Source organism: Brachionichthys hirsutus, chromosome 11 (genome assembly GCF_040956055.1).
Source record: "Brachionichthys hirsutus isolate HB-005 chromosome 11, CSIRO-AGI_Bhir_v1, whole genome shotgun sequence".
NCBI classification, from domain to species: domain Eukaryota; kingdom Metazoa; phylum Chordata; class Actinopteri; order Lophiiformes; family Brachionichthyidae; genus Brachionichthys; species Brachionichthys hirsutus.
Genome location: NC_090907.1, coordinates 7,944,722 through 7,962,298, shown reverse-complemented (window position 1 = coordinate 7,962,298; position 17,577 = coordinate 7,944,722). Strand labels below are relative to the sequence as shown.

The following is a 17,577-nucleotide window of genomic DNA, read 5'->3' as shown; positions in this document are numbered from 1 at the left end:
AGCAAAAGTCTATACATACTTTTCAGATACAGTGATGACCCAACAACATCACACTACACAACAGTTTGGATTCATTAATAATAGCAAGAAATGACACCAAATGCAGCGACCATGCACAGTCACTATGGATCCTGCAGTAGTGAAATGAAGGTGACAGTGAAAAGGCCTCATGCTGGGCCGAACCCATCCATGAGGCACTTATCTGCCTCCCTGCTTTTCCAAACAGCAGCAACTTGTTTTATGCCCCACAGGAGAGCAGAGACTCCGAAAAATAGCTGCGTAGGCAAGCCCATCATGCACATGAATAAATGTGATCATGCATGAAACACATCAGGTGTGAACGGACTGGTCATGATGAAAAACAGACACCAAACAGAGTCTGATGAACAGTCTGACACAAACAGCTTGATACCCGTGACTCTGCGAGCATTTTCAATCCATTCATAACACAATAAAACAACCGCAGCATCTGAAGAAACCGGTGCAGCGCTGACAGCTGGAACAAGCACGAGGCTCACATGTAACCACTAACAACTATAAACAAACGAAATCAAACCCAAAAAGTGGTGATGATCTAATTCTTCAAATCTGTCCCAATGTTCCTATTTATCCAAAATCTTATTTTGGTGCCTCTGAACTCATTTACTGAGGAGTTGAGGATAATTAGACACAGATTTCAATTTCACATACACTGATGAGAATTCATTTACACTCTCCGGAGGCCGCTGACGTCAGCTGACCACTTGTCTCTTGTTGTGTTTAAGACAGAGCTGAAGAACCAGGGGAACATTTTTGTTCAGCAATTTAAGCATCGTGTTTTTTATTGTCTGAATTCCATTTATGGACTGTACAGCACTTTGGTCACTCTATAAAGCCAAAACTTTTAAAAAAGCTTCCAAGTGGACTTTGAGCTGTGAATATTTAGGTTTTTTTAAAATGGCAAGGCTTTAATAAAAAATTGCTGAAAGAATTGAATCACTATAAATCCTTACTTATTATGATAAAACTCTTCTATATGTTCACTTCATGCATTCAGTTGGACTCTGATTTTCTGGGTGGTCCATAGTCAGAGGTCCACTAACAGGTCATTAAGAGGTGCCGTACCCAGATGCCCCTGGGGCATCAGGATGGAGATCCAGGACCTCAGTGCTCTCTCACTAGCCTCTTTTTACCCCCTAGCCTTCACTCCCCCGTTGTCTAATTAATGGGACACATGTGCAGATTACCGACAGCTTACTAAAACATACAAAGGCAACCTTAAACCACCCCTCCCAAGCCATTCGTCCTGCCGGCCCATGGGCCCCAGGCTAAGCCCCGTCCAGTCGTCAAACATGACAGCATGTCCTCCTCAACTGGTCACGGGCCTTTCTTCAGGCGGGCTCCGTTTATACTCTTAATTCATAAACTGCAGGCTAATATTTCACTAGATTTCAATGATTTTTCAACACTGTGCCAGCGTGCAGCCACTGAGCTACTTAACCCCTGTACGGCCTGATAAGACAATAAACCATGGCACACAGCGTATTGCCCTTGTAATTGCGGTTGTTTAGTTTGACACACACTGGGAGGTCTGAATAGATTTGCTGTAGAAGATACAGGCCCACTGCTGTCCTGTTGTTATCGTGCCATGGCAGCAGTCTTTAGGCCCTGGCAGCCAGTACAAGTGATGGATGAATAACAAGTCGGGTCCTGTTAACTGAACTGTTCATAAGCTAAACATATTTCTGTAACATAACTTGACATATTGGGAAACAGCTCAAGCCTTTAGTCACTAAGACCCAAGATAGACCACTCCAAATAGCCAAAACAACACAACATGTGATTATCACACTTTTTAATGCAGTTTCTGAAAATGAGATAAACCACTTTAATCTGTGAGTTTTAGAGAGCCTGGGAAGCGTATTTTGGCAAGTTAGAAGAGAACATGGCTTCTCTCTGTTTCCAGTCTTTGTGCTAAACCGAACCAACAATTTAAAGCTTGTTTCAGTTTAACTTCAGCATGCGGACGTGAGATCAATGGATATCCTCGTCTACTACGGCTCTACAAAGTCAAGTATAATACTGGATTCTCAGTCACAAATAACTAGCACACACACACACAAACACTTGGCAGCAGCCTGCCGGAGTGATCGACTGTTAAATGTCATCATGTCTGCCTCTACAGCCACTTTGAAGTATATTAATAGTAAATCAATACCTGTAATTCCAGCCATGAAATAATTACTGTTCCATACTCCTGAATCAGATGATAAATCACTTACCAAGGAAAAAGAATTGTAGACCATGATGTATATGATTACTGCATGTACTTTAGGTTACACTGCCAAGTCTTACTCATATCCTGGCAGTAAAATGTTCTTTTAATGTCTTTACTATAATTGGCCATAAACGTTTCTGTTAAGGATTTATATACAATGTATTAACCAGTTAAAACATAAAGGCCGACTATCAGCACATTGGAAGAGCGGCTTACATATGCTAGAGTTATGTATAAGTTTCTGAAAGAATGAGTGCAATAAGAAGAAAAGAGAGGGAGAGATATGAGTAACTCCCACCCACATGTAAGGTTACAGCAGTGACAGTGACAAACTGTCAGAATTAATATATTAATTCACATGACTGAGCTCCAATGAAAAACAGATTTGAGCCAACGTTGATGTCATCGTGCCGGAGTTTACTGGTGGGAACATCAATGCAAAGTCAAACAGAGGAACGTTTTGATCCTACTCGGTTTGTCAATGAATTTTGATTTCATTGTTGACAATTCCACTGGAGTATATTCACATCACTGCAGTAAATAATGGCGAGTCGGGACTTGACTCACTGAAAGGTTTGGGCGGAGGCCATCAGCTAGAAAACCACAAAAAGGAAATCAGATGGACAGTTTCAGGACAAATGTTTCTGTGCTGACGGGTTTGAAGGATGCTAAATTTTGCATGGTCACTCGAATGCAACGCTGGAACTGAATGACTACGCAGAGGTTTGGTGAATAACGGCTCACAATGTCACCATCGCAGCTGCTTTCAGACCAGTGCCTTCCCTGGGGAGCATGTCATGAAGAGCTTAAGTTCAAAGTCTTTGGGCATCACATCCCACTCTTTTACATTGCATAATATGTATTATTATTCACACTTGAAGCTGTTTCTCAGCTTTTTATTTTTAACCACATGGAGGTCAAATAAGTTCAAAGCCTGTCAGGAGTCTGAACTTGGTCTTACATCCCAGAGGAGCTGAGACAAGCGTCATCCAAGCTGCCGAAGGCATAGAAGTCCATCTCCATGGGACAGGGATACATACAAGACAGAAACAGACTGAAGGAAAGATAACAAAGAGAGAGAACCAGACTTCACTTAGCTGAGAAAATATATTTCGTATTATAGCCAATGTGAGCGTCCTCTGAATGCTTCCTGTATGTCTGTGTCTGCAGGTCACGATCATGTCTCTTCAGACGATTATCAGAGTTCACATCTAACCACAAGTGCTGACAGACAAATGACGTCTGAAGTCTTCCCAGAACCAAATTACTCAAATAGCACAAGAAGTTCAAGTAATGACACATTAATGGCAGTAAATGATTGTGTTCTACTAATTGTTCACCTCCAATAATTGAGGAACGCTGCCATCTTTCCTCACTACCCAAACTGCAAAGTGGATAAGAGACAAATCATGTCAAAAAGTCTTTAATTAATAAGACAATCTCAGGACAAATGGTGTGTTTAGTGGAGCAGAAAGTTCATACCCCGTTTCATGGCTGTGCCCCATTAATGGAAGACTGCCGTCATACCACCTCCCCCTGCTCTTAGATTGGATTAATCGGGCACATGTGATCTAAACATACACAGTCAAACATGCAAATCTAAAGGGACAGGAAAGTGTAGTTGAGTACATGTGTTTTGTTTTTTTGCATCAAAAAATCCATCAATATGGGAATAATTATTTCCCAAACCTACAGACAAAAAAACCAAGCCTCTAATCTGCCATCCCTCCCAGCAACATTTACTGGAGCTGCTCTAATTACAGTCTGACTTTCCAGGCAAAGGGACTTCCCTTTGAAATGTTATGTACGGTCTGAACATAGGGGTGTCTGAAGTTAGGGGCGTCTGAATATAGAGCGGACCCCAGCATCTAAGGGTCCCGGGATTCAATCCCGGGTTTTGCATTGAAGTCCTGTCCTGGTTACACGACTACAAAACGAGTAACGTTTTTACATTAGCACTCGATATGGAGAAAAGCAGTCCGACCGGTACAGCATGGCTCTATAGACTATTTATTCATTAAATGGTAATAAAAAAGAATCGAATAGTTCAAGGATTCCTGACTTCAGGGTAATGATCACATACATTTTTCTGTGATTACCTGAGTCACAGTTCAGTCGCCATCTGATCTGACATCAAGCAAATTGAACAAACAGCAGGCGCTATCTGGCTTTTCCAGGCACGCTCGCTCTAGTTCCACCACCAACTGGTGCTCATCAGGGAGGAGCATGTGTCTGCTGCACACCAATGTTTCACAGTTCAATGAGAGGCTGAACATAAACAAACTTATGCGCTCAATATGTCTAGGTCTGATTAGCGGAGATGGAAAAACAAAGCTCCCAGATGCCAGGATCACAGCGTTCTTTACTATCTGTCCACAGATGTGCAGAGGAGTCGGCGTGACCACAAAGGGAAGACGGTTCAAATCTGCAGGATACCATGACAGGCAGCGAAAGAGTCTCAATAGTTTAAAGATGAAACACGGCTTTGACTTTGGCTATGTGACACCTGGTATGGATAATCTGACTGAGTGTTTCAAACCATCATCACAATTTGCGATCCAAGCCAAATCAAGAATCTGAGACAGGTTAATGAATGAAAAAAATCTGCTGGCGAGCCAACTGAGATCTGACCACGTCCTGGTATTGACAAACACAGAAATCTAAATTAGGTTGACCGATTTAGGATGAAGGAAATGTACTTGCTACGTATAACCCAAGGCAAGTTATGAGTCAGCTGGATCAAGATTTACAAGAACCCACTGTCTGCGCTCTCTGACACATCAAGTCAAACATTAATCCCTGGAATTCAGCGGTAGCCTTGTAAAATAGTCAAGTGTCTTTTTTGGAAAATGCCTTGAGGATATACGAGGGCAAAATCAATACAAATGCTCCTTAAGAGCAAGAAAATGACTTTTAGGGAACAATGCTATGTATTGTTACCGGTAACATAACCTCAAATATACCGTTTAATATAACGTGCTTCCAACGAACCTTCAAACTGTCATTTCAGTAAATCAAAATGTGTTTCAACTTGATATCCAGCCAGTGGGTGTTCAGAAAATGTCATAATTGTGGGTTATAAAACATTGCTGGATATTTCATTACATGTGTGCCCTAAATCATTCTGAAAAGTTGACTGAGAGGATTTTTCTTTTCAACATACAATTTTTTTTTAACTTCTTCCCACCGTATCTTTTATAATCGCCAATGAAAGATAAATTGTTCGGTATCTGTGACGGCATCAGCAAATATTAATACACACTTTCCTCATATCACATGTAGACTTCAGAATAAGTCATATACAAGTGCTTGTATAGAAATGGATCAATTCCAGCTGTAGCATCCAAGTCTACAATCCATATGAGATTGAAATAAAGAGGGACGACATGTGGGGACCCTGTCATGTCTTGCTTTTTGTTTTAGCATGTCATAATAATTCAAATGCAAGTTCCCTGTTATTATGTATTGTTTCCTTAATGTGCTACACAGCTGTCCGGTTCATACTCATGAGGAAGGGAAACATTCCCTTTAATGTTCGGCCGGGAATCGGCATTATGCCAGATAACACCCGAGGAAATAATATGATATTAAGCATTTTACAATAACTGCTAGTGTCAAATAAATCGTGCAAAGAGGTTCTCAGGCATCGGGATTGTCACACATAAGAAGGCAACCATGTCACATGACACGTGGGAATGCTGAAACCGTAGGCTGTGAGACATGCCTCGTAAATCCTGAGAAGGCTAAAAATGCAACAAAAGACAAAGCGCAACACTCCACACCTCCTGTCAAGGCCTCATACGGCCCTCCCTTCTGCGACCCCCCCCCCCCCCCCTTCGATTCAAAAAAACAGGCAGATTTATTGGTAGCAGGTGACTCTCTAAATTACGTCAAGGCTGGGGGGGCTGATGTGCTACAGCGAAGAGTATTATATTACCATCTGTTTGTGTTCAGCTGGACACAAAAACAAAGTAAGTTTTTATTTTGGAGGATCTTGTCATTCTGTAGAATAAATATATAATGTGTTTGCAGACAATTCAATTCAGAATGCAACAGTTCCCGTTTCAGTGCAGCAAATCCACAGATTTATAAAACCTGCAATACAGATTTTTGTTACGATCAAGAGGGATGAGGGGAGGACGGGACAAAAGCCACAGCGTCAGACATCTGGTGGTAATATGTCCAATAGTGCCTTCATGTGGTGTGGGAGTATTCCTGTGCTGCTTCACGTTAATCCACCAACAGACCTGCGTTCTGAATGCCGAACAGGCCTGTTTCCAACATTAGAAAAGAGAGTTTCAAATTACATAAACCCATGCAACCATTTAACTAGAAAAAGCAGTTGATAAATCACTAAATCCATACAACTAAAAAAAAAAAGTTGTCAATTACTTTTCTTACCCAGAGTCCTTTTAAACTGGGAAACAAAGAAACCATACAGTATAATAATATCAATCGGGAAATTAATGAGGGATTCATTTGAGGTTTTATGGTGCTGCTGCCATGGCTGTGGGTAATTCCCAGATTGTTCTCTTCTTCACACTGCGCTGATAAAAGCCAGCTCCACATGGCTGCCCTCAGCGAATCAGTGTCATCTTATTTTATCTGTTATTTTAAACTGCTTTTAAACTCCTGAATCACCTGGCCAAACAAAAGCTTCAGGAAGGATCTATTGGAGAATCTGTGTGTGCCCATCACATGTGCTTGAAAATGAACTTCAATTGAGCGTTACGAGAGTAATCTTTATCCGACCTTGGATCCTCGGTCTGACAATCCCGGCAACGTCAAATCCAAAGAGGATCTTCTTTCCCATTGTACGTAAATGATGTGTGTGTCAGCTGTGGAGGGATGCGGGGAGACCATGGAAGACTGACACACAAAAAGCTGCAATGTATTTACCCTGATGTGGACCTGCATTTAAGGAGGCATATAGAGTTATTAAGCTTATTTATAAAACAGTTTATAAAAGTTCGGGAAGAAACTAACTAACTAACAATATAATAATAATAAAGTAATCATTAAAATTAATTGAGAGTTGCAGTGGCTATGGTAATACCCTCTCTCTATATAGTTAGTGAGAGGAAATTCATGAAAACTTCATAGAATTGCCATCTCTAATAAAATCAAATTAGTCTAAGCACAACATTCACAGAGCAGCAAATCCCTTGCTCCCATCGAACCAGCCGCAGGAAAGGCCATCGCTGCTTGTGCACCCCATAAACTACTTTTACTCAGCCACAACACCTATGGTCAGTGGCCTGATGTGAGTTTGAGACGCGCATGACAACAGAATGAGTCGTGCATACAGATGTTCCGCTCTCTGGAAGAGTGAGGCCCATCCTGTAATTATCACTTCATCAGCGAGGTGAAAGAAAAACAGACGCATGAGAAGATTTTGTTCTGGGAGGCTAAATAGCTGACCCGTCTGTGCTGCGGTTAGACACAAAAGTTTGCTGCATTCAGCCAGATGGACTTCCTGCCTTATAATCGCTTTATGTCTAAATGAATTCTGCATATGTTTCAGGAAATAAAATAAAAAGGTTTTCCCCATCAGTTAAAATGCCAAAGAAAGAGGTGACAGTCTTTAAATTAGAATTTATTTTGGAATTTATTCCATAAAAAAAGGATATTTGAGCAAAGAAAGTAGGCATGAATCTAAAGATATATCAATGTCTTTTCACCTACTTTTTCCACTTCCCCCTGTTTACTTCAAGTCAATTCTTACAAGACTGGATGAAGGCGTAGTAAATTAGGCTTTTCTATATAACAGACATGTTATGGCAGTTTTTCATCAATTTCTAGTGAGACACTTCACCATGTAGCCATTTCTTGTCCATGGGTTAATGTCCTGCTGAGATACAACCTCCATGAGGGCATAAAACACTACGATTCAGCCAGCTGCCTTCTTGCAAACACTGTCAACTGTCAAATGGAGAAGCTGGACACAGATGTGTCTAGAGTATATATATATATATATATATATATATATATATATATATATTAAAGCATTGATTTATGTTATTTTAAACTTTTGGTATGCGCTGCAAGTTTGGAAATGTGGATTCTTCACACACGTCTTCAACCCAGATGTACAGATGATCTTTACAACACGGTCAAGATTACTGCTATTAATTCAGCCCTCAAGCAAATGTAAAATATGGTCTAATACCCCACTTTTCTTGGCGTATGGGATTAAATAATGTTAGGGCATTATGCAAAGGTAATTAAATTCCCTCCAGGCATTCCATAGAACAAAAATGAAATAGACCAACAACCCATAAACATAAAATCTTCCCTAGCAGTGGAGACATAGAAAATAATTTCTTACCCTAAAATGCAACTAGCTTCAGCTCAAGATCTTTTCAAGTGAAATCTCCTCTAAGAGAAGTAAAGCACCATTCACACCTAAAGGTGACCAAACTGGAGCACATTTACACACCAGGATTTGAGGTTCGAGCCTCAGTCCACATGCAGATGTATCTTTGAGCAAGACGCTTAACCCCTACTTGCTTCCCAGGCATATAAAGGCTGTGCAATGCTGTTCTGGGATGGGTCAAATGGAGAGAATGAATTTTCCCAAGGGAATTTCAAGGGAGTTTCTCAAGGGAAACCATACGCATTTTCTAGGTTTCAATTTCACATTTTAGTTGTTACACAAACATTTTTCTCTTACAATATAAATAAATGCATATTTCAGATTTTATATATCGAGTAGGTTTGAAATGCAGAGTGATATAAAAAAGGATTCCATCAAAACCTTGTGAACGTCCAGTTAGCATTTCTTTGCATGTTTTGGCCTCTATTGTAATTCTTATGACATTCATTAATTTACAGAAAACATGAAGACAGAAAACATGTTCTTTTTTTCAGTGGATACAGATAAAAGTTGCAGAGCAAATATAGAATATGAAAAAACTATCAAGCTGCTAATTGTTATATTTAATCAAATGGACTTTATTTTACCTTTCCTTTAGTTTATTTTTATCAACAGTTACAAATCAAAGAAAATAAACAAGATAATTCAGACAACTCCGCGGGGAGGAATTCCAGGCATGTCCCACTGGGAGGAGACCCCAGGTTAGAGCTCTCTGCTGGTGGTACCCTCAGAAGAGCTGGAGGAGGTGGAGCACCAGACCCCAAATAAGAAATGGGTGGATGAAGATCATTCAGAATCCATGATTTTTTTTATAATTGTTTAAATAGCAAATAGTACAGTCAAAATACTAGTATCCCAGTTCACTGTTCAATAAATCAATAATATTGAGTTAAACATTAATAACCGTATGCTGTGAAGAAACTCTGATTTGAGTCCACTATTGAGCGTAATACAAGTCGCAAGCAAAAAAACAAAAACACCAAAACGCATGACTGTCAATGTCATTGCAATTTCAAAGTGCAAAAAAATCACTTTACATTCCACCCCAAGACCATCACGTGTCTCCTTGGGAAGTCAAGTGACCCGTTTTATGTTGATTTAGTGTCTCCCCATCTCATTTCAATCCTTTAATCTTGGAACAGTGTCAAGATAGAGATCTCCCTCTAACCTCCACAGAAGGGACAGACACAAAGGGACACCCTCTGCCAGACAATCACATTAACCCACAGCCAAAAGCACGAGGACAGCAGTCACGTCCTGAACCAACCACGGCTCTCATTTGAACACCCCCTTCTCCTCCCAACATCCATGCACCCGTGTGTCAGCATGTATAATGAAGTCACTCAGAGCTGCACCCAGCTTTCACGCTGAGGAAATAGGCAGCTCCATCACTCTGAGTAGCTTTTTACAACTCAACACTGATCAATTAATGACTACGAGTGAGACCCCGAGAGGTATTCATGCAGGGATATGGGAGTGATGCTAAGAGAAAGAGTCTTGGTGAGAGAAAGATAATAAACTATGAATTGCAATCCAACAGCAGAGGGCCACTTCTGCATTCACGTCCACATTGATACGGTTGGCAATGCAGGCCAAGGTTACAGACCTCGTATAGACGATTTATTTCACTCTCGCAGTCAGGTGCCACAGACAAATGAGCTGAGGCTCGAATAGCAACCAGTGCAATCACAATATTTACTGCTCTCTGGATCTATCATGGAATGAAAAAGAATAGTAAAACAAAGTACAAGGAAGAAAGGACGTTTGACCTTTTTGCCGTCAGCTGCAGGAAAGAAAGGGAAGGGAAGTGAATTAATTATAGATGTGAGGAGGAGTTACTCACGGCTCCGGTCACCTTTCCACCTCCAGCTTCCCCTGTACTTGCCCGAACTGTCTCCTGGAGCACAGACTCCACTCGTCACCTCCGCCAGAACCAGGAGCAGCAGCAAGGGCAGCCATCCACCAGACATGCCTGCCTCCAAAGCTTTTATCCGGACAAAGGTAGAGAGGCTGCGTCCATTGGGAGTACTGTCACACACTGTGTAATACCTCACACAGCTGTATGGAGAGAGCCAAAACAAATACAACACCTCCTCCTCCTGCTCCGCTTCCCTTGAAGCGTTAGCCCCGGACCAAGACTCCAAAGCCCATGAGAGGTCAGACACTCACCACAGACACCTTTCCTCTTCCTGGATGACTTTAATGTTCCTTCTCAAGGCAACGGCTTCATCGAATTTGCAGCATTGGTAGCCAGGAAACGTCAGCCAGGATTTCTGGATTTTCACTCTGAAATATTGATCCAGCCGTTTTTCTCCTCTCCGCAATCTCTCTCTTCTTCCTTTTTCAATGCTCGTTGGAGTTATGAAGGTATGTATTGCAGTCCTGCAGCCAAAGCTCTCAGGGAGATGCAAAAGTTCTCCGGGTCACAGCGTCGACCGGTGACACTGACAGTGAAAGCATCACTGATCCAGCAGCACTCGACTCCTGTCACCGGCCAGCTCTGACTGAATGAGTGAATGCATCCACGAGTGCATGTAAAGGCATGCATGCCTTCACCCTCTCTTCTTCTTCACCCACCTACCACTCTTCTCTGGTCACATGAGGCATTGTTGATATGAAATATAAGGAATAAATCACAGAGGAGTCTTCACTACATAACGGCCTTGACTTGTCAACGGAGCGTCTGAGAGAGACGGGGAGAGAGGAAGACGAGAGGGAAGGAGTGGGAGAGATACTGAGGAGAGAGATTGAGTGAGAAGCGTGGGGGGGGGGGGGCGTGAAGAGCAGTTTCTCAAGTACAGCAACTCTTGCTCTTTTGCAAGCTCATGATGCTCATTATTTCTTTGTGCACACCCACAAAGAGTTCAACAGCTAACCTGAGCAGGAATCTGTGTATATGAATCATATAATGTGCCTGTCTATGCTCAACTCTCCTGACCACCATATACATACAGTAGCCTACATAGACAAGCATTCAGACCCGTTTGGCTGAATGTTTTGTTGTATGCACGTTGTGCAAACTGCAAACCAAATTAGGAAGCTACAGATATCAAGAGAAGAAGGTTTCTCACATTGCACGGAGGGTTTTACAACTCTAGGACCCTGAGGCTATATGCTAAGCAGAAAGAGGGAGGCTGAAGTGAGAGTCAGAGCCACTATCCAAGACGATAAAGGAAGTAGCTGATATCACCAAGACCTGCCAATGACTTGAAAACACTGATAGACAGCATTGGAGGCACAAGTCAAGGCAGCACAAGACCAGGCTCCATGCACAAGGGCTACAAAGGCTATAATCTACAACAGTCGGCAAGACCCAAGGTGCACGCTTGCAATGACGCCCCTGAGACAGTCCTGCACATGCTGGAACAGCAGGGTGTAGGAAGAAGGTAAAACATACAGAAAGAAATAGAAATAGAAAAATATGAATAGTGTGTTTTAACTGCATTAAATAAATTAATCACATTTTAGATGATAATCAGTTTATTTCAAGAGAAGCTGCAGGACATTTCTCAGAAAAACTAATTCATTGAATGTTGAAATACATGTTCTACTTTTGTCAGAAAGTTAAAGGGGCCTTTGTGACTTTGCATACTCCATGTTCTCTATGAATGGTATACAAGTAAACAGCTTGCATGCAATCAAAGATATTATAATGTCTATTTTTGTCACACAAAAAAGCTCAGCAAGTTTGGGTTTGGAGTTACTCTCCAGTTTCCTCCACTTGCCTGAGCAAACTAATGTGGGATGCAGAAGGTGATAGTGGCACCTCCCCTCACCCATGTCTCTCATTTGGGTGAAGGTCATACCTTGAAATAAGATATCCTAAAAAAAAACCACAATGAATTCCAAATATGGATCTGCAATGGACGAGGTCAGTGAGACAAGGAAAACATCAAAACACGTTATTATAAATAGATCACAAACCTAATAATAATAATAATACTGTCATTGAATTATGTCTGACCGATTTGATGTTCTTATATTGTTAAAAAATGTGGACAATGACCTACAAATGCTTTCCGCCAGTCATGTGATGCTGATGTACGGGCCCTTGAGGACAATGCTCCGAGAAATGTAATTAATTCTGTTACATTAACCACCAATGGAGTCTGATTAAAAAAAGCTCTCCAATGATTAGGCCTGTGAAATAATAATCCTTGTACTGAGAACAGGGCACCTCATCCCCTCAGGATGCCAATCTAACACTCCAACTACATGCTAAATGTCACTGCTAATGCCAACTGCTTGGAGGCCCCGACACTGAAAATGCCATGTGGGGGACATTAAAGCATGTGACAACATTAAAAGCTGTCGACATGCAGCTAATGTGCAGGTTTTAAGGTGCAATGATGGATAACATGCGCAGTAAAAAAAAAACACACAAAACAACCTGTGAGGTTACAGAAAGCAGATGTAGTAGACGTGAGGTCTTTTGTTTAATGAATTGAAGCGAGGCGAGCATCAGCTTGTGAAACTTGCTGCAAACATGGGAAATTGTTGTACGGTAGTTGTGAAATTTCCTGCTTATTTCCACTTTTGTATTTGTATCATCATTTCTATCATTCTGCTGCTAGCATGCATCACTATTTACGCAGTATGATTCATCCATTCAGATAGGTTGCTGTGTATTTTAAATCTTGGTGTTATATCAATTTGTTTTATTCATGGCCCGACTATATGTATGTGTTTCTTTATATTCTGTATAGAATATACATTATAATATAACTTAATCTGTTTTTTTTTTTTTTTTTTAAAGATTAAAGCAGTCCACCGATGAATTTCAAGAATCCATACTGAATAACAAACCCTTTAAAAGCATTTATTTAATCACAGGTGGAAACTTTAAAATTATGAGGTATCTCACAGTAATTGTGGTTCTGGTTATTATGGCTAATATGAAGCCACTGTGGATTTAAATGTAGTTTTTAATTGTGTTTTCTACAATTAATGGCCTAAAAATATATCTACGTCTTGAACTGAATGTTGCACAGATTAGAACAACCTGTGTTCCTCCACAACAACTCCAAGCTGTTGATCTATGCCTCCTCCTTTGACTCATCCATCTATTTTTATGTGCTGCATATATCAGAATTCCACCCGACTCCTCTACAATCATGGATCCTAATGCCCTACAGGGTCCACTGCCTTATCACGTGTCCATGTTGTCCGTTTTTGGTGTCAGCAAGGAAACAAATGTCATCTAACAGCAGAAATTGACAGACAAATCCATTCTCCTCCTCAGGATGAAGCACAATTATCCTTTGCTGAATAATAAATCTGACTAACCATTCTGATAAGAACTGTAGGCTATGTTGTAACTGTCTGAGAAAAGAGACGATGACTCCACCCAGCTAGACACTGCAAGTAGAGGGATACACCCCCAGCTCGCCTGCACGGTAACCTCTTAAGACATCATAGAGCACCTGCACTGAATTTCCTGTGCTAATATACTATCCACCAAAGATTCCACAAAATGCTTTTAGATAGAAAATGTTCATCGTAGCCACTTTGTGTGTCTTTCTAGTCCCCATCTTGTCAGTATGGTGTTTGTGAAGCTGCCATTCTGGCCCGTCTCAGTTCTGCCAATGTGATCTGACAGCAGGGTTGATGGGTGGCACAAGACATCCAGCAGGGACGAACAGGCGGAGGACTGGACACGAGCACATGGCTTCTAGCACAGCAAGACATTCTCCAGGACTGGCACACACTTTCTGAGACTCATGTATGCTGGACCAAAGGGGGAAAAGCTGGCCAATGGGAGGACAGCTAGGAAAAAACCTGAAGATTGCACATCCGGAGAAAAAGTTCAGGTCAAACACCCACAGGAAGCAAAATGTATCCTCCAAGATGAACCAACACAGTTTGTATTCTTGGCACAACAGCTGTTTATTAGCTTTACTTTTTTTTATACTTCGGCTTTATAGCATTATGACACTAAAAAGAGAGTATGATCCTATAATTGTAGTCATTAGTCTGTAAAATATGCTCCTCAATTTTGTTGGCTAATGTTGTCTACAGTTTTCTGCTTTTATGGTATGGTCTGACATATCTGCTCGAAGCATTGATATTGGTGTTAAACTCATAGGAGGTGCAAATCTATAAGGGTAATTTCACCTTTAATTTTGGATAGATATATTAATTCAAGGGGTCAATCTGGGTACGTGCTTTAGTGAAATGATAAAAACACAGTAAAATTTCAGCCTGTCCTTTCCAGTGCATTTGATTAGAATTTTTATTTTACTGCTCTGGAGGGAGGCAGCTGGATCATAAATTAGCCATCAGGACTGGCTCAACAGTAACACTGCAATGACAGATTTTCTTTCAACCCACATACCAGAGCTCCGAGAGATTCATATTTCATTACCGTCTCAAACCTCAAGTATGCAGGGAAGAATCAGAATCCCCATTTATACAGATAGAGGCGTCAACCTGAGCTAAGAGTTACTGCATGGCGTGCAGCTCAGGGACATCTAATCTACGGGTTGTGGTTTAGCTAACAGTGTGTGCATGCTCTTTGATTACATTGTACACCTCGATGCATGTTCATGCATCGGCATCAGCGCCTCTGCTGTGTCTGACTGAGTTACGTGATGCATTGAGGAGGATGAACAGAATCACACCTAGCACTCTTTGCATTGCAAGGCTACAATGGGTGTGTATTAGTCTGACCACACCTCCAGTGACCCACCCGTCTCTTCTAATACACACCCATAATATCCCGCTCCAATCCAATGAGAAGTCGCAGAAGGAACCAGCCTGAAGGTTAATGTGTGCAGGGAAATGCGTGTGATTGATGACTTGCAAAGACGGAGTAAGGAAGCTCAGATGTTTACTCGAGATGCAAAGTTTTATTTAAAAAATCGCTGAAATGTGTGATTTGTTAAAGATTGCATTGAAGTTTCAAAAGATATCCGCATCTTAGATAAAACTGAGGTATGTTGATGGGAAGACATGTCCAGTGTTACTCTGATAAAATATAGTCTGCAAAGCAATTGTGATTTGCCAAGAGGAAGGGACTGAATATAGGAGAGGTAATATTTTATGACAATGAGCTGCTGCACTAATGGCAGCATCTGTTCTTTCACACACATAAGCAGGGTAAAGCGATCTGCCTCCACATCCTCCACCCCAAACTCCTGGGGTCATTTCCTGTAATGCCAGTCTACAGCGGTCTCACCTTGCAGTGAGATTCCTGCCTGCAGCACAATCGTCCAGATCGCACAACAGACTGAGATTTACAGCTGCTGTTGCTGCAGGGCCATCTGGACCATAACAACTCCTCAACACTCGGCATGGGACTATTTTCCTCTCCCTCAGTACATGAGTCATGTTTATCATGGCGCGTTGCTTTGCACGAGTACTCTCCATTTATTTTCACAATCAAACTATCTTTTTGAATCTTCTTTTGTCACTTGCCATAATCACATTTACATTTTGCATGTCATCAAAGTGCTACTGTATTTCGTGTATGTTAATTTTTAGAATATATTGAATGATTGATGCAAAATGAAACATTGTAACAGCTATAGATACTTCTCGTTCAATGATGGTGTTAAATGTGTTCAAAATAGATGACTAAACTGGCATAACGTGGTACAACTTAATCTCGCTCTGATAAAAACCTTCTCCTGCAGGGGGGCGAGTTCACATTGGCAGAAATGGTACATTAGCTCATCTCCTTTCAAAATGTCACATAAAATGAGCTGATGAGAGCACTCAAGTTGTAAATTATGTCTGATGTGGGCCTGAAAACTCTTTACACTTATCACTGCAGAGGCCTCTTAACTGAGGTTACACACTTTCCACTGTGAGTCCATCCATGGGCTGTTTGAACCCAGACAACCTGCCATTGGTCCCCCCAAGTACATACAGAAGGTGATAACAAAATCTTTAGTTTGAATGTGACTTATTGATAATGGGGGGGTGACATAACTGCGATCTGCATACCCTGCAGCTCTATAGAGTCTCCTGCTTAGGTTCATGCTCATTGCACTGTGAGATGAGAACCAGGTAAAACATCCGGGGTCATGCAAATGTGTGTTAACAGAGCTTCTAGATGGAGAGTAGAAGGAGGCTGCACGCTGAGGTCAACTTCTGTAATGTGATTAGAACCCAGCAGGAGGAGGCAGGGTTGAATACAGTCAATATTAAGTTGAACCATCTAAGCCTTAGATTCTAAAAGGCATGGATTCCACTCCAGGGAGGCCAGGCAGTCAGGACAGATCCATGTTTAGGTGATGACGTGGCACCAGGGTCCTAAATTAGACCTATTTAGATTAGCTCTCTATCCACAATATCACTTACACCACAGATTGAGCAGACTAAATTATTTACGGATATATATACACAATCCTTTATCCTCTGAGCTTCAAGGGCGGGCGGGTTATTGTGTTGATCAATTAGAGGAGAGCTCCATGTGAGACTCAAAAGCACACTAAATATTGGCCCCATCGGGGAATGATTTGATGGGTAGAAGGCAACACTGGGATAATCAGACACAAAGAAGGATACAGCATCTTCAATATAATATAATTCTTCTCTGGCTGATTCTCAGTTGCAAAATGAAACTGAAAACAGTTTAAAACACGAGCCGGATCAGGAAATCCAATGAAAGTTGTATTTTTCTGTACATTTTGAAGCGCAGGAGAGGTTCTTAGATCTTAAATGATTGGCCTCATATTTCTGAACCTGCTTTCAAAAACCAGATGTCATGATGTACACATATTTATCGAGAGTTTTCTTATTAGTTCATATTGCAATTTTTGTGTTGCACAGAGGGACAATGAAAACTGCACCTCACTATCTTTTCTACTGCATAATAAAATATTTAATCTCTTCACAAAAGCTTTAAATTGATGATTTTATGGTATAGTACGCGTGCAGAAATATATATATATATATATATAGATTTGTAAACCGTTGCATCCTGTTGCTGTTCGAGACA

At 41.1% G+C, this 17,577-nt stretch overlaps 1 protein-coding gene across 1 annotated transcript in view; it reads right to left on the bottom strand.

Moving 5' to 3' along the window:
* The window catches only part of robo1 (roundabout, axon guidance receptor, homolog 1 (Drosophila)), a 142,875-nt gene extending 132,272 nt beyond the window's left edge, over nt 1–10,603 (bottom strand). Inside the window, exon 1 of the mRNA XM_068745770.1 lies at nt 10,477–10,603. Within this exon, the coding sequence (XP_068601871.1) occupies nt 10,477–10,603 (127 nt within the window). The remainder of the gene's footprint in view (nt 1–10,476) is intronic.
* Between the last annotated feature and the right edge of the window lie 6,974 nt (nt 10,604–17,577).